The sequence below is a fragment of the Salmo salar genome, chromosome 19, assembly GCF_965601325.2.
Source record: "Salmo salar chromosome 19, fSalSal1, whole genome shotgun sequence".
Lineage (NCBI taxonomy): Eukaryota > Metazoa > Chordata > Actinopteri > Salmoniformes > Salmonidae > Salmo > Salmo salar.
Window position 1 is genome coordinate 67084722 of NC_138309.1, and position 25822 is coordinate 67110543.

The window sequence follows — 25822 nt, forward strand, 5'->3', positions numbered from 1 at the left end:
AGAACTGGGTCACTTTTGACTTGCTAACTAGTTGTAGTTAATTACGCGCCTCGTTCAATTTATTAACTAATCAGAAATGTCCGAATTTCCTATTTCCGACTAGCATGTAAACGCGGAATTATTCCCATCAATACTTCTGTAATGTGATAGGCTATACATGTAATGTACAAATCGGAATTATTGTAGTTTACTTAAACGATATTTAATTCATCTGTCATGCCCCGCCCTTTCTCTATAGTTTACATAAAACCTAGCAGCCATAGTGTGCAATGTATGTATTTAACAGAAAGATGTTTACATTATGTTTATTCTACAGACCTGGGTGAAGCGCACATCTGCTTCTTCATTTATGCACCAAACATACCAGATTTTTGTCATCGGCGCAGGTTGCAGCACCTGTGTGTTAATAAAACCATGGGAGCTAGCCCTGTATAAATTCTTACAGTAGGCCTATGCCTACATTTTACTTTTAACTCAACAGCAACGTAAAGAAACGCTTTTTATTATAGCCTAGTATCAATATGCCTATTGAAAAAAATCTATAACAGCAACAATTAATGGACTTTCTTCGAGGCTACTGGATTGTTTCAGCCATTATAGTACACGAATCTCCTAAAATGTAAAATCGGCGCGCGCTTATAAAACCCAAAGGCACGTTTCAAATTCATCAGCCGGTTGATCAGAAACCATACCATGTATGCTGGGAACACTAACGGCTGGGTGGCTTTTCAGCGTCTTGTTCATAAAAGCAATTACGATTGTTGCGCTAGATGATGCGTTCACCCCCAAATATCGGTTTTAATAATGGGAGAACCAAACATGTTGGGAAGCGTGCGCTGCACAGGTGGGCAAATTGCAGTGTACAATGGTTAGGCAGTGTATAAGAAGTGTCTACACTGGCCGGTCTATAATATAAAGACCACCTCTTTTACCGTCAATCGCCTGTATAGGAACCAAGTGGGGGTACCATAGGCTTGTGTTCCAAATGGAACCCTATTTCAAGATGACACCTGGGAAATTCCCCCAAAACATTGAAAACGATTTCAATAAGAACTATAAAACTATACAGAAATGTGTTCAAACATAAAATAGCTGCCACATAAAACCTTCTCCTTGAAGTAAATAATAATTACCCCAAATACAATTTGCTTGTCAGTCCCCTAACATAAAACGGACAGAGTGGGGAACTGAAATGACCATCCGAACATACTTTTTAACCTTCTTTAGCTTATGTTGCAGATAACTGGAAAATATACCAAAATACATTCATACAGCAAAACAAGGTTACTCTAAAGTACAAGAAAAATAGAAATTGCAAATGGAAAAAAATAGGTGTCACTTTGTGCAAAGATTCTCAATTAACTTGATCTTGTAACCTTGGTAGAGGAAGAAAAAAAACATCAAGAAAATTATCAACATTTACCAATGAGATCAGATGATGACTCTAGACCATTACATAGGTAGTCAACAGTGTCGTAAGAGTCCTCACAGAGCTATACACATTTAGACAACTAGAAGAGCTATGCTCTGATTAACATTTATAAATCCCCTTATTTGAAACAAAATAAAAAGAGGCACTAAACATTAACAGAAATAGCACCAAACTTCTATAAATGTCTTCTTTCACCATCACGAGGAAAAGCAGGGAAAAAAGGAAAACTAGTCAAAGACTCATCTTATTACCTATATAAACTAGGCTATTAGAAAAATAATTAAAAAGCATGCAAGAAAGAAAAATATAATTCATCGAACACAAATGGGGCAAACTGATTTGTCATGCCTTGTTTGAGGACACTAAGATGGTTAAGGGGGGAGGGGAAAACATCTGCATGTGTGTGTCATGGATGTTACTTTAAGGTTAAAAAAAAGTTTATTTCAATTGAAAATTCTATATAAATATCTTTAAATACTAAAAGCAACCAGATTTTGGTGAAGAGCATTTGCCTCCCTTTCTAATAACTTAAATAATTAATTGGTATTTGACAGCAGCCTTTTTCTACAATACACAAACTAATTCAGAGCAGAACATTACATTTCCAAAGAGTACAGCTTTCCCAAGACACCTTTCATACAAAGAGAGGGAAAATCTGAATCACCATTAAAAGAGAAGTGGGCCGCCAACAGGCTCCTAAAACCCAAAACGAGAGTTCAATGTGCATAAAGTGAGGGGTGGAGCATCGTCCCCTAGAAAAATCATAGGAAACATTGCTCTTCCAGAGAATAAAAGACGGTTAGTAGTTTGGCCAAATGATAAGACTACCCTACACCATCCTGCCAAATGTTGAAGCAATGCAGTGTCTTTTGAGCATCATAAGATAGTGACTAATGAACATTAATACAAAAGATCAGCATTGTTGCAAAAATGACTATAGCCATTGACAATCCAATGACTCGCAGTGTTATATGTACCATCCTAACATAGAAAATCTAATTATGTTCCGATTCGAAACCCTTATGGACCGATCTGTTCTAAAAAGCAAATGTCATCTTGGGGACTGATTCAAGCAAATAACATAACCTCATACATTGTCTATTTCTTCTTCTTTTTTTTTTTTACATTTTCTTTTCTAACAAAAATGACCAAATAAATGGATCCTTTTATAAAAGTATGCTTGCCTCTCAGTGGCTATTGGTCCACAAGTTAATACATTTCGGACCACTTTCAATGTGGCAGCGACTGTGGTTGGCACCCAAGGTTAAAAGCCAAAAGTCAGCTGGTGTGTCATGTCTTTTCAGTACGGATACGGAAAAAAAAAAAAAAAAAAGAGCACAGCCAATGACACTTTAAAAAAAGCTATGATGAAGTCAAGAGAAATGAAAATGGAAGCCACTACTGTCCAAAAAAGATTCCCTGACATTTTTGGTCAACAGTAACGAGTTTGTGAACTCTTACTAAACTGGAGCATGGTTGGTCAAAAGGCTGTCTTCTTGAGCACTTTGAAACATTGTGTTTAATTTGGGTGGGGGGCCACAATCAACAAGGCTGGGGGGAGTAACCAAGACATCCTCATGATGTGTAATGTAGTTTTCAAAGCATACCGCTGCCTTGACATTTCCCCCTTTAATGTAGCCCCTTTTACATAGCAGTGGTGACCGAGTCGGGGTGAGACCCCAGGTACCCAGGCGAGGGGGCCTGGTAGGGGTCTGCGCCCTGGCCAGAGCAGCCCGTGGCTGGGGACACGGCCAGGCTGCGGAACAGCAGGTCCATGGATGGGAGCAGGGGCTTGAGCAGGCTGACCGGGCAGAATGCAGAGCCGCCGTGGGGGGTGAAGTTCACCTTGTTGGGGTCGGGGCAGGAGGAGAGGAGGAGCGAGGACTGGGCTAGGTGTGGAAAGCTGTGGGAGAGAAAAGGACAGTTGTTAGGAGCAGGATCACAAACTGTTCAAATATGTTAGTAGACCTGATATCAGGGTTCATACACATGACATATGGAATTTAATGACTTTTCCTTTTAACCGAATTTCCATGACCAACAATTGACGGCGTCTCTGAAGTAAAGTGTAAAAAAAAGTATGCGTAATGTGGTATCGACACTGGGAGGCTGCTCTCTGATCCCATGTACCATCACCTGTTGTTGAGCAAGGCACTTAACACCCCCCCCAAAGTAGAATACCTGTTAGGCAACAGTATAAAACATGTGGTCAACCCTCACTCTGGAGAGCTACCTTGATGTAAAACAAATAATTAGCTCATTCAATATATCAAAGATCAAATGGCTATGGTAGGCTACAAATCTTTTTATTCAGCTGAAGCAAGCCCAGAAATGTTCTTCATGAAATGTACCTTTTCTAGTTTAGTCATATTTATCTTAATCAGCTTAGAAGTGTTTACTTTGCAGGCTGACTAGCATCTATTGCAACATCCCATACGTTAGATGCCCAAATCAACTGGCATCATATACACATTTTGAACCCACATAATCCAAAAGAAAGGCTACATCTAATATTTTTTTTACTGAAATGAATGTTCACAATTCTAATTATTTTGATTCAGATGATTAGATCAATGCAATTAAACCGAATACCAACTAATACAATGGTTAAGTGAATTGTTTGTTTCATCAAATAATTGTTTAAATGAATCATATGAATCGTTCAAAAATGTACATCAACCTTGTATGGCTTTATTCGTGAGTGTCGGGGATACGCTTTTTTAGGACATGACGAAAACATTAATACATGCTAATAACAGCTAAACACTTAACTAGAGGGTACAAGATATGTTTTGATTTGGCTAGTTAATCATATTTTATAGGCTATGCCTACCTGCTGCTGAAATGTTCGACTCGCTCTCTCTCCTTGAGCAACGGCCCACTCATCTCACACAAATACAGACGAGCTAAAGTGTTATTCCGATCCTGGCAGATATGATTTTTATTGATAAAATATTGAAATAAATCACAATAACAGAAATGATAAAATAATTTCCATTACGTTTCGGATTTTATTATTTTCTAAAACTTTTCCAGGACTGGGAAACACCATTTTAAAATTCCATTACTTTTTCAGGATTTTCATGATCATATGAACCCTGTGATTGACACACCCAGTCTACAATAACTTTGAAACCACTGGGGGTCAGTGCAGACTCAATCTAAGGAGCCATATGTTACTGTTCATAAGCTTTTTGGAATAAATGCATGCAAGTCAGAATGTTTTGTATTTATCTATATACCAAAGAATACATCTGTCCATACATACACGTTAATGTGTATTTACATTTGTGTGTGCATGTACGTTTCTGTGCACATCAAACAATTGTGCATGTGTGTGCGTGTACGAGTATTTGCGAGAACCTACCTGGTCTCCTCACACACGCGGACCTTCTCGCAGCCCTCGGGGGGCTCCCTCTGGAAGCAGTAGCTCTTGTTGGGCCGGGGCGAGGAGGAGAGCAGCAAGGGGGATGGCTCCCACCCACGCTGGGATGACAGTGGAGACAGGAGACACAGCTCTGCACCCTCCGCCACACCTGAAGCGTGGTGTGAGAATAGATCCAATATCTGAATAGGTCCAATATCTGTGTTTCTAAATTCCTATCACTGATGCCCAGTTCAGATACAGCAGCCGAGACGGTTTTATGCAGTTTGCTTGATCTGAACGGTCTTGCTGGAGTTTCCTAGGTTCAACATGTGAAATCTTAGCTAAAGACTTGCGACTGGCCAATCAGAACAGTGCGCTGACATTCTGTGTTTAGCCAAGCAGCTAGATATCAGCAAGCTGTGTGCTTGGCTAGCTATCTCTCTCACAAAGTGTGCCCTGTTTCTAGTGCATGCATTTCATGCTACAACAAGTGGAAACGTTGTATCACGTCATTGTAAAGAGGCACCATTACTGTGGAAACTGTCTCAACCATTTATAGCCAATTTAGCTTTTCCTGCCTGGTATTACTCAATTTTATGTTGATAAACCAAATGGGTCTTGTTCAGTAGGGAGATAACGTTTTGAAACAGATAAACCCGGGAGGTACACCCTGAACCTGTCCAATAAGAACAGTTTTCAATTGCAAAACATTTTGCAGGTTTGTGTGCACCTTACTGAACAAGTTTGTGTACACTACTTAACATAACACTGCACTGATGTTGTTACAGGGCTATATTGGGGAGAGACTGACCTGGGTCCTGATTCACAGGTAGGTCTTCTACAGAAGAGGAAGAGAAAGAGGAGCAGGGTGAGGGTGTGGGGGAGAGGGGCATGGTGGAGGGGTCGCTCTGGGAGCCACTGCTGCAGCTCAGGGGTGGAACTGGAGCCCTGTGGCCGTCAGGAACCTCCAGAATCTGAGAGAGACAGAAATGAATGCAGTGAATACACTGGACAACAGGACAAGAGTGAATACCTCCTTATTGTTTGAAGGAATTCTTATTATTCTTCCACTTTTGTCACAATATCGCCAGGCCCGATACTTGTTTTTCTTTTTACTTTGGCAATATCGAAGAACTTTAACACTGCTACTCTGACACCGAAAACTGCACCAATTGGCCCATAGTTGGTGGTGTATAAAAATAAACAAAATCTGAGTGTAAGGCTCAGCCCCGCTGACCCATTTGATGTAAAAAACACAAAACTTGGTATAGCAGTATTTAGCATAAGGAAAAACTTTGCTTCAAAGACCCATGAGGTCCGCCATATTGGATTTTCTGCCCTGTCGATGTTTTCGAAAATCATTAAAAAAAACGTATCATGAACTGCAAATCTGATTGACTTGAAACTCAATGTATATTCATCATGTCAGCCTCTACTAAGTTTGGAAAAAAGCTAAGCAATACGTCAGATGGAAGAGAAAATGGCAACTTCATAAAAATAATATTGCGTTCTCAATCAAGCCCTAATAACTCAACTTATCTTTACTCTATCAACTTGAAACAGTGTTTTGAGGGCATTAGTAGGAATGTTTATGTCGAAGCAGGTGTTGATATCTCAATAAACATGGAAAAAGCAAGCAATTCAGTTGTGAACCTGTTGTGGAAAATTACATAGTTGGTCATGCTATCCTGTGTTTTACTGCTTAAAGAATAGTCTAGTTATATGCTAGTGTTTTTTCTAACCTGATACAAACTTGTCTTTGAGTGACTTCGTCATAAGACTGGGCGTATAGCTAAGATCAGTTTAGGTGCAACTGCAGTATGCAAGACATCCCGTGGGTTTACTAAATCGGCAGGAAGTCAGCTGTGTGGAACCTTGCAGGAAAGAGCACATTATAGTGTGAAATGTGACAGAACGCAGTTATACGGTTGAGCCCTCGTGCTATCAACCTGCACAGACAAACCAAATCGCCTTTTTTACACTATGTTCTGCCCCCGTTTCCACACAACTGCTAAACTGCCACGTAGACAAAAATAGGTTGTACTTTTTCTATAAAATCAGAGACCCAACTATGTTAAGCTTTTCAACTCTGAACAATTCTTAGCGATGGTTGATCGCTTCATTTTTGGAAATCTTACACAATTGTTGTTTGAAATAATCTGCAGTCTCCCAATAGAATCTCTCGGACAATTTGGCGATGAGGATGAGATGCTAACTCCGCGGATCGAGGTTAACTGTACGCAGAGGCTGCATTAGACGTGGCAGGAAGCCCCACACTCTGACTAAGCGGAGCAGAAATTGCCCAGCCTCAGACCTGGCAGGGAGCGTCAGTGAGTGGATACGTCATTATGAACAGACAAAATAAATTAAGGGTGAGACTGATTTTCTTTTAAACATCATAGAAAATCATGTTTTGGGAACAGGTGGCGCACATTAGGTATTTTGTACAAGCAAAAGACACCCCTAGTTAGAAACTTTGTTGTAGCAGAGTTATTTCAGAATAGGGTAAGTCCTAGAATTTTTTTATTAGGAAATCATATAAAACAGATATCTAATATCTGGGCTCCCGAGTGGCGGAGATACAATCTTCGACAAAATCATTCGCAAGGAGATTCCTGCAAAAATATTATTTGAAGATGTGCTAGAAGCGTCACTACAGACCCAGGTTTGATTCCATGCTGTATCACAACCGGACGTGATTGAGAGTCCCATAGTTGCGGCGCACAATTGGCCCAGCGTCGTCCGGGTTAGGTTTGGCCGGGGTAGACCATCATTGTAAATAAGGTTTGGCCGGGGTAGGCCATCATTGTAAATAAGAATTTGTTCTTAACTTAATTAGGGTAGGGGGCACTATTTTCACCTCCGGATGAAAAGCGTGCCCAAAGTAAACAGCCTGTTCCTCAGGCCCAGAAGCTAGGATATGCATAAAATAATGTCTGTGAGTATAACAGAACTGATATGGCGGGCGAAAACCTGAGAAAGATCCATCCAGGAAGTGGGATTTCTTTATGTTTGTAGTTTTCCATTGACTGCCAATACAGATTCCATTGATTTAGGACTCAAATTGGACTTCCTATGGCTTCCACTAGATGTCAACAGTCTTTATAAATTGTTTCAGGCTTGTATTCAGAAAAATGAGGGAGTAAGACCACTGAATGAGTGGACAATGCAGTGTCCCAGAGGTTTTTCATGCGCACGACCGAGAGCGCGCCTTTCTTGTTTTCCTTTTATATTGACGAAGCTTTTGTCTGGTTGAAATATTATTGATTATTATGACTAAAAACCTGAGGATTGATTATAAACATCGTTTGACATGTTTCTACGAACTTTACTGATACTTTTCTGATTTTTCATCTGCCTGTTGTGACTGCCTTTGAGCCTGTGGATTACTGAACAAAACGGAGGTTTATGGATATAAAGAGGGACTTTATCGAACAAAACAAACATTTATTGAGTAAATGGGAGTCTTGTGAGTGCAACCATATGAAGATCAAAGGTAAGTGATTAATTTCATCGCTATTTCTGACTTGTGTAACGCCTCTACTGGTAACTGTTTATAATAATTTGTCTGCTGGGCGCTGTTCTCAGATAATCGCATGGTATGCTTTCGCCGTAAAGCCTTTTTGAAATCTGACACCGTGGTTGGATTAACAAGAAGTTCATCTTTAAACCGATGTATAACACTTGTATGTTTTATTAATTTTTATAATGAGTATTTCTGTTTTTGAATTTGGCGCTCTGCAATTTCACTGGATGTTGGCCAGGTGGGACGCTATCGTCCCACACCCCCTAGAGAGGTTAATAACTGACTTGCCTAGTTAAATAAAGGTTAAAAAAAATTAATAAAATTGTAATTAGGGCAAACACCCTGTCGAAGCAGGGACATCTCTAATTGGAATATTTGTGTTGAAGCAGAAGTATCCTGGTTGGAGACAGGCGTTGTGTTTCTCCGTTGAAGCAGAGAAGCGGCCATGGGACGATATGACACGGTTACGAGTTGTGATCGCAGGGCACAATCCTGGAGATAGAAAAGAAAATATTCCGGCAGGTAAAATAATTTTTTTTTTTTAAAACATTGTAAAAGAAAATGAATTCGTCAGTGTACTGGTAAAACAGTTGGTTATGATTGGGAAACCAGCTATACATTTAAACCCTACACAGACATGTGCATAGGAACTACAATGTGGGTATAACATTTAAAATTACAGAGTCATGAAAAAAATATTTTGAGGGAGAAGAAATACATTTTTTCATTATAAGAAAGGAAGAAGTTCCTAACGAAATACTGTTTGTTTTGTGTGTTTGATTTGTTTCCTGAGTGTGTGTGTGTGTATTGACGAGAGATTTACATTATGGACAGATGAATCGTTAGACTGGTATAAGACATTAGGTCTCATTCTCCAGTAGTAAATTGGCCGAGCTTCAGTATTGGTTCTAATACAAGGAATCAGGTGCCGTGACCAATTAAAAAGGCACAAATACCATAACTACTCTCCACGGAAGTGGGAATGACTACCTTGGATTTTTTTAAATTGGCATATATTGAAACCGTGACTGAGGAAATCTAAACTCGACACCGTTGAGAAAGGCACAGAAATAACCATCATAGAAGAGGTAAACTATAGCAAAGCCATAGAGGCACTAAAAAAAGCACAAGGGCATTCTACCAATTCGGCTCGTATATGGCTCGAATCTAATCATGGATAAAATTGGGCAGCATTTCCCTGTTGATGGAAAATTCCAATCTAACAAAGAATTCTGAGATGCTATGTTGAATTGGCACAATGACAAAATAAAATTCAAAAGCTCAATACATCAGTGTTTTGATGTACTCAGGATAACCGCAATAAACAAACTATTTGTGAAGTAAATTGAGTATGTAGTATGCTTATTGGTTTCAGGACACAAAATCATTAATTTAATTATGACAAATGGTAAGAAAATGTTGAGCAATGTCAAAGTAATGACTTCAAATAAGTTACGTTATGTTGACTGCCAATTTGTTAGTTAGGCTATCCTTATGAATCGCATAGCATTACAGCAGTATGTACCCGTAATATATGTTAGCTAGCTACCTAACGTTAGTTGGCTACTAATACATTGAACTTGCCAGTATATATTAACTATATGCTATGTAACTACCCAATGTTTATTGACATGATTACTCACGTCATTCTTAGCTTAGCTAAATGGTACAGTCATTATGCTTTCTCAATGGACATTGTTAAATTGGGTGCTTCGTAAAGTCGCTCTGGCCATCTGCTCCGATTTCAGAGCACTCTCGTCTGAATGCACCAGAGCGCAGAATAACCGTTGAATTTATGAACACTCAACACCCGTTGAATATGGCCGGTGTCAGAAAATCGTTGGGGGAAAAAAACTTTATTAAATTGTTGGCAGCAGCACAGTTGGTCACCAATGCTTTGGATAACATGAAAAACGCCTAACCAGTTCTGCTAGAGTGAGTAAAATGGTCAGAGTGAGGTGTTCTCTAATTTGTGCCTGGAAGTAGCTAGCAAGCTAGCCAACTTTAGCCAGTTGGCTTGGGTGCTTGACTGCCGTTGTGAGGTCAGAACGCTCAGATGAACCCTGCTCCTCGGCCAGAGCAGGCAGTGTGCGCTCTGAACAGTCTGAATTTCCGAACAACCGAAGTCATAAAATGTCTAACTAGTAATTTGTTATGCTAACAAGTTAGCAAGAGGCTGCATAGCATTAGCATCAACTACCGGTATACATGCAAAGCTCAACTGAAAGGTTACCGTTCATTTACTGTACAAAAATGAACTAATAGTATATACTCATTAAGTACGTAGTATATTAGTATTGGTATTTGAACACAGCTTGGCTATGTGAGGATGTTGATAAAATGTGTACCTAAGCTTTGATGGCAGGTTTGTAACCTGTTTTCAAAATGGATCTTGAGGGGGGAGTGGACCAACATTTATTATTGGGATTAAATAGTAAAGGAGGTTTTGAGAGTGGAATCCAATTCCACTCACTTTGCAGCTGTGCGTGTGGTTAATAGTGTCACAGTGAAAGTCACCATGTTTTAGGTGTGAGGCTGTTGGTTATTGGAAAAGTGAGTGTAGCGGGGCAAGAGTTCGAAATTGGCAAAATTTACAACAGGAAAAGTATTATATTTAGTGGGGAAACAGGCAAAATCGAAAGCGATGTGACTACCATCCATGTCATTGAACATAGGACCAGTAACAATAACCGGATATTGCTACAGGGCGACTGAAGTGGAGCTGATTTTGGGGTTGGATAATCCTTGCGAAAATCAAAGTGAATTCTAAAAGGTAACATATTAAAATTGGCAGCATATTTGGGCGAAAGCAAGAATGTTCCAAAAAAGTCCAACTTTGTATCATGGTGCATTTAAATAAATCGCTAAAGGGTTTTCATTTGAGGGTTCTGTGTTGGTACAGTATGTCGTTAATTTGTTATTGGCGTAAAAAGATGAAGAAACTCATATGCCAGACATTACCTTCATTAGTAAACTATTTGGTAGAGAAGGGTCACAAGACATCTTATGGGAAAGTACAACCAGCGAAACAAGAAATAACATATGAGGGTTTCAATTTTGGAAGTGACGAAGCACATTACACATGATCGAGTAGGAACAATGCGCTCTTTGAAACAACCAAACACTCCTTGCAGACTCAGGAAAACCCTGGGGGTTTTTAATCTTGTGAGACATTCTATTTAGTCTTATTCTGAAATAGATTTATAAAATTGACGAAAGGGAGGAGGGGTCACAAGAAATTTGAGTGATGTAAATAGTGAGTAATTGTTTGTAGTTTTGAAAAAGCAATTGTGTCAGGCGACAGCATTGGGGTTGCCAAACCTAAAATTACCTTTTACATTTTAGACAAAAACGATTAATGAGTGGAGGGAGGACAGTGGCCTTCCTGTGAACAGAAGCTCATGTTTTGTTTTGTCTGTAATTTAAAACGTTTTGTTCACCTGGTAAAGTGACAGATGGAAAGACAGAGGTAGAGTATAGTAGAGATTGTAGAGGGAAACAAGTGTTAGAATGGAAGAGAAATGTACTGGGTGATGGTGATTGAGAGGGCTTCTAAAGTTAAAAAGTAGAGATGTAGACTAGTGAAGGTAACAAAGGCAATGAGAAGTTAATCATTTCGAATTTGAATTGTTTGGACTGATTAAGATTTAGCAAAGTGAAAACTAACAAAATGTTTAATTTCTCTCCCTTTGAAATGTTTCCCAAGGCAACAGCCTTGGGAGAGTAGTTAGTAAAATTCTGCAGTTTTATAAAGGTATCCGCATTCCGGCCGTAGGGGGAGCTCCCATATAAGTAAGGCCTGGCCATTTATTTGTTTATGCCATACGTTTTACCCCACACCAGCACGCACACACAACTCACCTATTAGGAATATTTGTTAAGTGGTGTTAATACTGTGTTTGATTTATTGTGTGTGGTCTTTTTTAATTTGGTTGTAAACTGGGTACGTAGAATGATGGAAATGTTTGAAATATTTTTTTTATGGTTTCTGAGGTACAGGCAAAGAAAACACTTAATGGGGTTGAATGACCTTTGTTCTGACTTCCTGTTGAGGCCCGACACCCTCACTAGAAAGACTGGAGACATTGGGTGAGATCTAAAATGGGCTATGTAAACACTAGTAATTAGAAGAAGTTTATAATTTTGCAATAGTCCTATGTGTGGACCACGAGAAGGACAGAGAGAATGCTACCCCTGAATGAGGGACACCTGTCTCTAGTCTATTTTACCATTACTTTATGGGATAGAATTATTTCCTTATGGAGTTATCAAGAGTTGTAATTCTAATTTGATGCTATTCTAATTTGTTTATTTTTTTATTTAACAGGCATGATTGTTTTTTTAATTACCGGTCCCCTGGGGCCTGTTGGTAAATAAACAAGTAGATTTTCTTCACATGCCTGCCTGTAAAAGGGAAAAATATATATTGGTAATGGTTGACATTTACTCCAAATGGATTGAAGTTTCAACACCTCGAGTAATGTGTGTATTACTGTTGTTATGGTTGTTCTTGTTTCGATACAAATCTCACCAGATTGGGTCTGCTGTATGGTCGGGATGTCTCCCTAAGGATTGGCCCTCTAACTCCCTGACCTTGTAACTTTGCAGTGAGATCACCAAGATGATAGGAGTATAAGCCAATTTGGGGGAGAAAATGGTTTAAAGTGTGTATTCTTATTCTCTTCGACATTTGAGATAGAAATCTGTATAAATAAATTGGTAGGAGTAAGAATTGGTCAGATTAAATAATTTATGGATTTCCTGAATCAGAAATGCCCTAAACTAAACTGTTGTTCTAGTCTGTCCTCTCTCGAGGTTATGGTGAAGATGACCACAGGTAGTGTCTAGATGCACAGAAGGAAACATTTGACCAAGAACAGTGTGAACCTCAACAACACCCCCCCCAACCGGCTGAAGTAATGGCGAAAATTTAGCTCACTACGGGCCTGCCCTGTACCACTTCTACAGAGTGCGACAGGAGTCCACGTGGAGTGAGCATGGAGAGAGATCCTGTCCAAACTTCTCTCACGCTGCTGGTGTACAGGTAGGAAAATGGACAAGGCATAATGGACTGTAAAGGACACTGGCAGCTAAGATGAGACAACAAGGCCAAGGGTTGAAAGTCATTTTCAATTGCGATATATTAAGTGAAAGAAAGTCTTTCCTTTTCCCTCATGTTAATGCTTGTTTAATGAACATGCTTGTAAGTAATTTTCTATTAGGTTGAGACTACCTCTCAAAATGGAGGAAATGTCATAGAAAATTCCATAAAGTTGAAGTCAGAAGTTTACATACATCTTAGCCAAATACATTTAAACTCAGTTTTTCACAATTCCTGACATTTAATCGTAGTAAATATTCCCTGTCATAGGTCAGTTAGGATCACCACTTCATTTTAAGAATGTGAAATGTCAGAATAATAGTAGAGAGTATGATTTATTTCAACTTTTATTTATTTCATCACATTCCCAGTGGGTCAGACGTTTACATACACTCAATTAGTATTTGGTAGCATTGCCTTTGAATTGTTTAACTTGGGTCAAACGGTGCGAGTAGCCTTCCACAAGCTTCCCACAATAAGTTGGGTGAATTTTGGCCCACTCCTTCTGACAGAGCTGGTGTAACTGAGCCAGGTTTGTAGGCCTCCTTGCTCGCACATGCTTTTTCAGTTCTGCCCACAAATCTTTTATGGGATTGAGGTCAGGGCTTTGTGATGGCCACTCCAATACCTTGACTTTGTTGTCCTTAAGCAATTTTGCCACAACTTTGGAAGTACACTTGGGGTCATTGTTTATTTGGAAGACCCATTTGCGACCAAGCTTTAACTTCCTGACTGACATCTTAAGATGTTGCTTCAATATATCCACATACTTTTCCTACGTCATGATGCCATCTATTTTGTGACGTGCACCAGTCCCTCCTGCAGCAAAGCACCTCCACAACATGATGCTGCCATCCCCGTGCTTCACGGTTGGGATGGTGTACTTCGGCTAGCAAGCCTCCCCCTTTTTCCTCCAAACATAACGATGGTCATTATGGCCAAACAGTTCTATTTTTGATTCATCAGACCAGAGGACATTTCTCCAAAAACTACGATCTTTGTCCCCATGTGCAGTTGCAAACCGTAGTCTGGCGGTTTTGGAGCAGTGGCTTCTTCGTTGCTGAGCAGCCTTTCAGGTTATGTCGATATAGGACTCGTGTTACTGTGGATATAGATACTTTTGTACCTGTTTCCTCCAGCATCTTCACAAGGTACTTGCGTACTATTGTTTGTACAGATGAACATGGTACCTTCAGGCGTTGGAAATTGCTCCCAAGGATGAACCAGACTTGTGGAGGTCTACAATTTCTTTTCTGAAATTTAAGTCAAGCAAAGAGGCTCTGACTTTGAAGGTAGGCCTTGAAATACATCCACAAGTACAATTGACTTAAATTATGTCAATTAGCCTATCAGAAGCTTCTAAAGCCATGCCATTATTTTCTGGAATTTTCCAAGCTGTTTAAAGGCACAGTCAACTTAGTGTATGTAAACTTCTGACCCACTAGAATTGTGATACAGTGAATTATTGTTAAAACCTCTAGGCTAGGTGGGACAGTAGCGTCCCACCTGATTCACATCCAGTAAAAGTGCAGGGCGCCAAATTCAAACTACAGAATTGTAAATATTTAACATTCTTGAAAATACACATGCAATATGTCAAAATAAAGCTTAACCTCTTGCTAATCCAGCCGCGGTGTCAGATTTCAAAAAGGCTTTACGACGAAAGCAAACCATGAGATTATCTGAGGACAGCGTCCAGCACACAAATGCATAACAAATAATTTTCAACCAGGGAGTTGCGACACGAAAGTCAGAAATAGTGATATAATATATGCCTTACCTTTTAAGATCATCTTCTGTTGGCACTCCAAAAGGTCTGTTACATTACAAATGGTCCTTTTGTTCGATAAATGTATTCTTTATATCCATAAAAACTCAGTTTAGCTGGCGCACTTCAGTCAATAATCCACTCGGTTTCCATCGGTCAAAATGCATACAAAATGAATCCCAAACGTTACCAGTAAACTTATAAATCAATCCTTAGGTACCCTAATACGCAAATAAACAAAATTTAAGACGGAGAATCGTTATTGTCTTTACCGGAGATAAACAAAAAAACCGCACTCTCTCGGCCATGCGCATGGAAACTCTACAGCCAAGCCCTTAGAAAAACTACTTCTTCTGGGTCATTTTTCCAAAAACCAGCCTGAAACTCTTTCTAAAGACTGTTGACATCTAGTGGAAGCCCTAGGAACTGCAATCGGGCACGATTTCGCCCTATTATAAAAGTGCCAGCCATTGAAATCAGTGGTAGGATGAAAATACTTTTTTGGGGGGATGGTTTGTCTTCGGAGTTTCGCCTGCCATATCAGTTCTGTTATACTCGCATACATTATTGTAACAGTTTTAGAAACTTGTGTTTTCTATCCAAATCTACCAATTATATGCATATCCTAGCTTCTGGGCCTGAGTAACAGGCAGTTTACTTTGGGCACGCCTTTTATCCGGAGGTGAAAATACTGCTCCCTACCAAAGAGGGGGCGGCAGCGTAGCCTAGTGGTTAGAGCGTTGGACTAGTAACCGAAAGGTTGCAAGTTCGAATCCCCGAGCTGACAAGGTACCAATCTGTCGTTCTGCCCCTGAACAAGGCAGTTAACCCACTGTTCCTAGGCTGTCATTGAAAATAAGTATTTGTTCTTAAATGACTTGCCTAGTTAAATAAAGGTAAATAAAAAAAGAGAGGTTAAAGTTCTTGAAATGTTCTGTATTGACTGACCTTCATGTCTTAAAGAAATGATGGACTGTCATTTCTCTTTGCTTATTTGAGCTGTTCTTCCCATAACATGGACTTGGTCTTTTACCAAATAGGGCTATCTTCTGTATACCCCCCCACCTTGTCACAACACAACTGATTGGCTCAAATGCATTAAGGAGGAAAGATATTCAAGAAATGTACTTTTAAGAAGGCAGACCTGTTAATTGAAATGCATTCCAGGTGACTACCTCGAAGCTGGTTGAGAGAATACCAAGAGTGTACAAAGCTGTCATCAAGGCAAATGGTGGCTATTTGAAGAATCTCAAATATTGATTGATTTGTTTAACACTTTTTTGGTTATTACAAGATTATAATTAAAAAATAATAATAATTCTCATGAACTCCAAACTCAGAATTTATGTTAATCATGTCTGTCTCTAGTACATTTGAGAAAAGCAATACATCCAAAGATTAGAAAATGGCATCTTTGTTTAGAATAGTTACATTTACACAAGGGATTATGTATAATGCTTCCATGCTTCCTCTCAGCGTGCACCTCTTATTGCTACTTGCAGCTATATTTAAACATTCTGTTTAGGATTGAGATTTTCTGCAAACCTGTTGAAACAACTCTTGAAGTGACAGATTGTGATAAGCTTTGAAGGCACTAAGCTAAGCACCCTGGGACTAAATACCTCCCTCTGCAACTTGATCCTGGACTTCCTGGCGGGCCGCCCCCAGGTGGTAAGGTAGGTAACACATTTGCCACGCTGATCCTCAACACGGGGGCCCCTCAGGGGTGCGTCCTCATTCCCCTTCTGTACTCCCTGTTCACCCATGACTGCATGGCCAGGCACGACTCTAACACCATCCTTAAGTTTACCGACGACACAACAATGGTAGGCCTGATCACCAACAACCGGGGTTTGATCCCAGGCAGCCAAACACGACCGGGAGAACTATGAGGCGGCGCACAAGCATCATCCGGGTTAGGGGAGGGTCTGGCCGGCCGGGATGTCACTCTAGCAACTCCACGCGGCAGGCCAGGCACATGCACGCTGACTCGTGTCCCCAGTTGAGCGGTGTTTCCTCCGACACATTGGTGCGGCTGGCTTCCGGGTTAAGCGAGCAGGTGTTAAGGAGTGCGGTTTGGCAGGTCATGTTTCGGAGAACGCATGACTCGATCTTCACAGTTGCAGCAATGAGACAAGATCGTAATTGGGTCACACGAAATTGGGGAGAAAAAGGGGGTAAAATATATATTTATTTTTAAACTAAGAACTAATTCAGGAAACCAGGTAAGGTAACGAGATGGATTATCGCAATATAAAAAATATATTTTCCCTTGAGGAGTGAGTATTGGAAATTAGCACAATCTAAAAATGTAAATGTCTTACCCAGCACTGATGGTGGGGCGGCTGGCACACGAACATGCCCTCCAGCTCCTGGTTGAGGCCCTCCACGCTGCGGCGCAGACGAGGGGTCAGCTTGTACAGGGGGGTGGGTGGGTTGGGCTGGGGGAGAAAAGAGAGAAGCATCAGCTGATTTAATAAATTGAATTCATACTTCAAAATTGACTGACAATCAGTGGAAGACTACAGTAAAACGAGACAACAGAACAATACAGTAGGACATAAAGTACACATTCATAATGCATGTACAATGTATAGAGTAAACAAAACATTGGCATAGACAAACAAGCAAGCGTAGGGCATAGGTACACCAAATAGACACTTGCAACATGCAAGTATGGACACACACAAGCAGACAAGACACACACCACGCAAACAGAGCACATAAAAATGTCATATCGCTCCCAGTACACATCCTCTGAGTTATCAGTTAGTGACTAAACTTCGGAAATGTAAGGAAATTAAAACCCAGGTTTAAATAAGCTTAGTAGTGGAAATCGTTCAAAGCTTTAGCTGTGTTTGAGTGAGATAACCTAGAACAATGGAACCATACCAAAAGTACAAATCCAGCCTATCCGGCAATAGGCAGGCTCAAGCAAACACTCAAAGAATTTGAAAGATAGCAAATTACTATTTGAACCCAGGTTTGATATATTTTACAATGCATTATAACTATCACTGTGCTTATTTCTATTCTTCGTGTTTTGATGAGAGTAGGTCTATTTCTGAAGTGTGTATTGGCCCATACTTCCTTCTCTCCTTGCACAATGACGATAATGCAGTGCATATGGGTTGAAGGCCTATAGAAGGGTCATGTTCATTGTGTATCTTTCCCTTTCAAGACTATTCGACTCGTATCTAGATCCATGGGCTCCGATACAGAAAATATCATTTTTTGTTTAAAATGATTCGATGCGGTTTGATTAGAGGAACAAATTGGTTCGGTGCATAACATTTGTTACATAAAGACATACGTTTTCAATTCCAAATTAAAATCTGCTGCTAATTGAGCTCATGAGTTGGGCCTCTGAGCTGGATCTGTCTGAGCTGACTTCGCAGTGTGTGTAAATTATGTATATGACTATGGTGTATGTAGTCACCTGAGCTAAGCCATGAAGGAGACTAGCAGGCATCTTCTAGTCCACTATCCGATTTTTTTTTTGGGGGGGGGGCAATATGCTTTTTTACTTCCCCCTTTTTTGATCTGAAATCACCATCACCCACTTAAAAATGTGTTATGCAGTAGGCAATGAATACAGCGCTCACCTCCCTGACCAAGGCCCATCTCCCCCAATTGCTCAGTTTGGCCAGGCGGCCAGCTCTAGGAAGAGTCTTGGTGGTTCCAAACTTCTTCCATTTAAGAATGATGGAGGCCACTGTGTTCTTGTGGACTTTCAATGTAGCAGACATTTTTTGGTACCCTTCCCCAGATCTGTGCCTCAACATAATCCATTCTCGGAGCTCTACAGACAATTCCTTTGACCTCCTGGCTTGGTTTTTGCTCTGACATGCACTGTCAACTGTGGGACCTTATATAGACAGGTGTGTGCCTTTCCAAATCATGTCCAATCAATTGAATTTATCACAGGTAGACTCCAATAACGTTGTAGAAACATCTCAAGGATGGTAAATGGAAACAGGATGCACCGGCGCTCAATTTTGAGTCTCATAGCAAAGGGTGTGAGGACTTACGTAAATAAAGGTTTGTTTTTTACTTTTAACAAACTTGCAAAAATATTGATAAGGATCAAAACAAAGTTCATCCATTTTAGAATAAGTCTAACATAACAAAATGTGGAAAAAGTGAAGGGGTCTGAAAACTTTCCGAATGCACTGTATATAGCACAATGTTGAATTTCACCCCGTCTCAAAATGGAATGGTTTTGACTGTTTGGAAGTTTTTACAGAGTGAGCTTCACTTCTCCACCCACTTCGACCCGGCTCACACAAGTGATTGCTGTCCTCGTCATGAAATTACCAACTTTACCCTGTATATTTAAAAATGACCATATACAGATTTTGTAAAACAAAACTGCTGGTGAAACTTGATAGAAATAAAATCTAATGTAAGCCCCGATTAGCAGGTTGAGTTGTCTCCGGTACCTTACTTGTAGTCGGGAAAACAACATTTTTAACAGCGCATTTGATAACTAACCTATCAAATTACATTGGTTGCATCTCAACTAATAAAGCCTAATTTTGCTCAAGCCATTTGAATGCTGAACATGCCGCGCACCAAGCAGCACAGTTTGACTTGGCTACCGATACTGCCTGTGGTTGTTCAGCATGCAAAATAACTTGCAGATCAACATAGCAACGTGCATGCCCCGCCCACCTGAGGATCTGTCTACTATATCCATCCATTTCCTGTGTTTGATGGAATCAAATTCCACTCGTCACTTAAATCTCGCTGATTGATTGCTTTCATTTTTCTCCTGCGACTTGTTCATAGTCTTGCTTGTGCCTGTCATTTTTCCCCATTAACCTCTAGGGTATGTGGGACGAAATCGTCCCACCTACTCAACAGCCAGTGGAATCCCGTGGCGCGATATTCAAATACCTTAGAAATGCTATTACTTCAATTTCTCAAACATATGACTATTTTACACCATTTTAAAGACAAGACTCTCGTTAACCTCTTATGGCTAAGGGGCAGTATTTTCACGGCTGGATAAAAAACATACCCGATTTAATCTGGTTACTAATCCTACCCAGTAACTAGAATATGCATATACTTATTATATATGGATAGAAAACACCCTAAAGTTTCTAAAACTGTTTGAATGGTGTCTGTGAGTATAACAGAACTCAAATGGCAGGTCAAAACCTGAGAGATTCCTTTACAGGAAGTGGCCTGTCTGACCATTTCTGGAACTTCTTTGCCATCTCTATCTTTTACTAAGGATCTCTGCTCTAACGTGACACTTCCTACGTCGTCCATAGGCGCTCAGAGCCCGGGAAAAACCTGAATGTCGTCATCCCAGCCCCAGGCTGAAACACATTATCGCCTTTCTCAAGTGGCCGATCAAGGGACTCTGGGCTTAGGCGCGTGACCTGGCCGCCCCCGTCTTTGTGATTTTTTCCTCTGTTTGCCGAAAAGGAGATTCCCGGTCGGAATATTATCGCTTTTCTACGAGAAAAATGGCATAAAAATTGATTTTAAACAGCGGTTGACATGCTTCGAAGTACGGTAATGGAATATTTAGAATTTTTTTGTCACGAATTGTGCCATGCGCACGACCCTTCTTTACCATTTCGGATAGTGTCTGGAACGCACGAACAAAACGCCGCTATTCGGATATAACGATGGATTATTTTGGACCAAACCAACATTTGTTATTGAAGTAGCAGTCCTGGGAGTGCATTCTGACGAAGACAACAAAGGTAATGAAACTTTTGTAATAGTAAATCGGAGTTTGATCAGGGCTAAACTTGGTCGGTGTCTAAATGGCTAGCCGTGATGGCTGGGCTATCTACTGAGAATATTGCAAAATGTGCTTTCACCGAAAAGCTATTTTAAAATCGGACATAGAGTGCATAGAGGAGTTCTGTATCTATAATTCTTAAAATAATTGTTATGTTTTTTGTGAACGTTTATCGTGAGTAATTTAGTAAATTCACCGGATGTTTGCGGGGGGTATGCTAGTTCTGAACGTCACATGCTAATGTAAAAAGCTGTTTTTTGATATATGAACTTGATTGAACAAAACATGCATGCATTGTATAACATAATGTCCTAGGGTTGTCATCTGATGAAGATCATCAAAGGTTAGTGCTGCATTTAGCTGTGGTTTTGTTTTTTGTGACATTATATGCTAGCTTGAAAAATGGGTGTCTGATTATTTCTGGCTTGGTACTCTGCTGACATAATCTAATGTTTTGCTTTCGCTGTAAAGCCTTTTTGAAATCGGACAGTGTGGTTAGATAGAGAGTCTTGTCTTTAAAATGCTGTGAAATAGTCATATGTTTGAAAAATTGAAGTTTTTGTATTTTTGAGGAATTTGTAATTCGCGCCACGCCCATCATTGGATATTGGAGCAGGTGTTCCGCTAGCGGAACGTCTAGATGTAAGAGGTTAATCTAACCACACTGTGCGATTTCAAAAAGGCTTTACAACGAAAGCAAAACATTAGATTATGTCAGCAGAGTACCCAGCCAGAAATAATCAGACACCCATTTTTCAAGCTAGCATATAATGTCACATAAACCCAAACCACAGCTAAATGCAGCACTAACCTTTGATGATCTTCATCAGATGACACTCCTAGGACATTATGTTATACAATACATGCATGTTTTGTTCAATCAAGTACATATTTGTATCAAAAACCAGCTTTTTACATTAGCATGTGACGTTCAGAACTAGCATACCCACCGCAAATTTCCGGTGAATTTACTAAATTACTCATGATAAACGTTCACAAAAAACAAATTATTTTAAGAATGATAGATACAGAACTCCTTTATGCAATCGCTATGTCCGATTTTAAAATAGCTTTTCGGCAAAAGCACATTTTGCAATATTCTGAGTAGATAGCTCGCCATCACGGGCTAGCTATTTTGACACCCACCAAGTTTGGCCCTCACCAAACTCAGATTTACTATAAGAAAAATTGGATTACCTTTGCTGTTCTTCGTCAGAATGCACTCCCAGGACTTTTACTTCAATAACAAATGTTGGTTTGGTTCAAAATAATCCATAGTTATATCCAAATAGCGGCGTTTTGTTGTGCGTTCAAGACACTATCCGAAGGGTGACGCGCCCGACGCGTTTCGTGACAGAAAAATTCGAAATATTCCATTACCGTACTTCGAAGCATGTCAACCGCTGTTTAAAATAAATTTTTATGCGATTTTTCTCGTAAAAAAGCGATAATATTCTGACCGGGAAAACCTGTTTTCGTTCCAAGACGAAAAAATTTAAACATGGTGTCGGCACGTGCACGCGCCCCCAGTCTCATTGTTCTCTGATCGACCACTATCCAAATGCGCTTCTGTTTTTCAGCCATGGCCTGCAAAGTCACCATTCAACGTTTTGCCGCCTTCTGAAAGCCTATGGGAGCCGTAGGAAGTGTCACGTTACAGCAGAGATCCTCAGTTTTCAATAAAGAGAGTGTAGAAGGCCAAGAAATGGTCAGAGAGGGCACTTCCTGTAAGGAATCTTCTCAGGTTTTTGCCTGCCATATGAGTTCTGTTATACTCACAGACACCATTCAAACAGTTTTAGAAACTTTAGGGTATTTTCTATCCAAATCAAACAATTATATGCATATTCTAGTTTCTGGGCAGTAGTAATAACCAGATTAAATCGGGTACGTTTTTTATCCGGCCGTGCAAATACTGCCCCCTACCCTAGAGAGGTTAACATTACAGAGGAAATGTTTGTAATGACCTGTCAAAAAAACTAAATGGGCTCAATGGAATACGTTCTCTTTCGTTGTATCTAAGAAACGCTAAAACTTAATCTGGGATTTAACACACCAACATCACAAGAAAGTGAAGACAACTTATTTTGATGGGTGTCCATTTTCTGTGCAATTGAAAAAAGTAATAATTTAGTACTGTTGAAATGTTTACAAATTAGATGCTCTGAAATGAAAGCCACTTCCGAAACTAAAACATTTGGATTAGTGATATGTCTGATCTCGCAAACAATGTTGAGTATGTGTCGAGTGTGTTGATTTATAATCCGAGGTTATCCTGTTATTGACACCTCCGTTGAATTACGAAAGAGAACATGACAACAGTAATTAGAGGCAGTCTAGACAGCACAGGTGAATTCAGGTAGGGTAGACAGAGCAAGTGTTGGGTGGTTGCAGCCCTGTTCCAGCCCTTTATGTTAATGTATTTATATACGCAAATACACCAATATATTTATGCACGTCTTTAGTTTAACCTGTTAGGGCTAGGGGGCAGCATTTGCACGTCTGGATAAAAAAAATGTACCCGATTTAATCTGGTTACTAATCCTACCCAGTAACTAGAATATGCATATACTTATTATATATGGATAGAAAACACTCTAAAGTTTCTAAAACTGTTTGAATGGTGTCTGTGAGTATAACAGAACTCATTTGGCAGGCAAAACCCTGAGACATTTTCTGACAGGAAGTGGATACCTGATGTGTTGTATTACCTTTAAACCTATCCCATTGAAAAGCACAGGGGCTGAGGAATATTTTGGCACTTCCTATTGCTTCCACTAGATGTCACCAGCCTTTACAAAGTGTTTTGAGTCTTCTGGAGGGAGATCTGACCGAACAAGAGCCATGGAACGATGATGGCCCATTAGACACCTGGCGCGCGAGTTCATGTTGGGTACCCTCGTTCCAATACGTTATAAAAGAGTATGCATTCGTCCACCTTGAATATTATTCATGTTCTGGTTAAAAAAGGCCCTAATGATTTATGCTATACAACGTTTGACATGTTTGAACGAACGTAAATATATTTTTTCCCCTCGTTCATGACGAGAAGTCCGGCTGGCTTAGATCATGTGCTAACAAGACGGAGATTTTTGGACATAAATGATGAGCTTTTTTGAACAAAACTACATTCGTTATGGACCTGTGATACCTGGAAGTGACATCTGATGAAGAGAATCAAAGGTAATGGATTATTTACATAGTATTTTCGATTTTAGATCTCCCCTACATGACGTCTAGTCTGTATCGCAACGCGTATTTTTCTGGGCGCAGTGCTCAGATTATTGCAAAGTGTGATTTCCCAGTAAGGTTATTTTTAAATCTGGCAAGTTGATTGCGTTCAAGAGATGTAAATCTATAATTCTTTAAATGACAATATAATATTTTACCAATGTTTTCTAATTTTAATTATTTAATTTGTGACGCTGACTTGACTGCCGGTTATTGGAGGGAAACGATTTCCTCAACATCAATGCCATAGTAAAACGCTGTTTTTGGATATAAATATGAACTTGATAGAACTAAAAATGCATGCATTGTCTAACATAATGTCCTAGGAGTGTCATCTGATGGAGATTGTAAAAGGTTAGTGCATCATTTTAGCTGGTTTTATGGTTTTGGTGACCCTGTCTTTGAATCGACAAAACATTACACACAACTCTTGTAAATGTACTGTCCTAACATACTCTAAATTTATGCTTTCGCCGTAAAACCTTTTTGAAATCGTAAAACGTGGTTAGATTAAGGAGATGTTTATCTTTCAAAGGGTGTAAAATAGTTGTATGTTTGAAAAATTTGAATTTTGACATTTATTTGGATTCAAATTTGCCGCTCTTGAAATGCACCTGCTGTTGATGGAGTGCACCACGGGTGGCACGCTAGCGTCCCACCTAGCCCATAGAGGTTAACATATACAATAAGAAAATGTATGCATTAGTGCATTTAGAAGAAAAAAATGCTATTTGACAAATGTAATACCTGAATTCCCACTAAATTCCCTAGTAGTAAAATATTTGATGTATTATAATTCAGTTAATATCTGATGGATCTTCATCCCTTGTCCAACTGTTGAATTTATTAGAATTGTTTTTTTTCCCCCACAAATGTCAATGCAGTTACATGCTTATTTTAACACTGAAGGAGAGGAAGCATCAGTTGTCACAAAATATATTCGGTATTTTAAGAAGGTAGAAAAAAAGTAATGAGCAAAATTAATTTGGGAACCGACAATTCGTAACGTTTGAATGGGTTTTCTGACTGATGCATGCTACATTTGGATCGGTTTGGGCTCCAGCGGACTGATGCACTCGTATCTTAAACATTTGAACCAGGAACCGATGAGTATCATGCATCTTCAAACTAAAGAAAACAAGACTGAAAACAGGGCTATACTAGCTGGGCTTGACCATTAAGAAATGCTCATTTTCATTTGTTGCAAAACATTTAAAACATTTTTGGGCTGTGTGCCCTAATGAACACAACCCACTTCTACAGGCTGGCATCGGAAACAGTGTGTTCCACAGCTGGTGCAGAAAGCAGAAGTGGGTAGTGATATCGTCACTTTCCTGTTGCTTCACTAGTCGGCTATTTGATTCACTTCCTCTGATATGCTGCTTTGCTTATTGACTGTGTGGTCCACCACTCAGTTCTGTAAAATTGACTGTGGTCCACCGCCCCTGTTTCTGTAAAAATCTGAGATATGGGGCTGGATAAATGTAACCACTATCAAATGCATAGACTGAGCTATGGATGCAAGGACTGACCATCCATGATATCAAAATGATTGTTTCTATCATGTGGCTAAATGTTTATTTCATTTACTTTGTTAACAAACATTGGAGTAAAACAAGCTTATATTTTGGGT

The 25822-nt window shown here is 39.7% G+C and overlaps 1 protein-coding gene across 1 annotated transcript in view; it reads right to left on the reverse strand.

Annotated features, from left to right (window-relative positions):
- Window positions 1-276: 276 nt before the first annotated feature.
- Window positions 277-25822, reverse strand: part of LOC106579087 (protein FAM117A) — a 41336-nt gene continuing 15790 nt past the window's right edge. The window contains exons 5-8 of the mRNA XM_014158633.3: window positions 17519-17635; window positions 5611-5773; window positions 4800-4968; window positions 277-3335 (exon numbers count right to left, since the gene is read on the reverse strand). Coding sequence (XP_014014108.3) covers window positions 3077-3335; window positions 4800-4968; window positions 5611-5773; window positions 17519-17635 — 708 coding nt within the window. The 3' untranslated portion in view covers window positions 277-3076. The remainder of the gene's footprint in view (window positions 3336-4799; window positions 4969-5610; window positions 5774-17518; window positions 17636-25822) is intronic.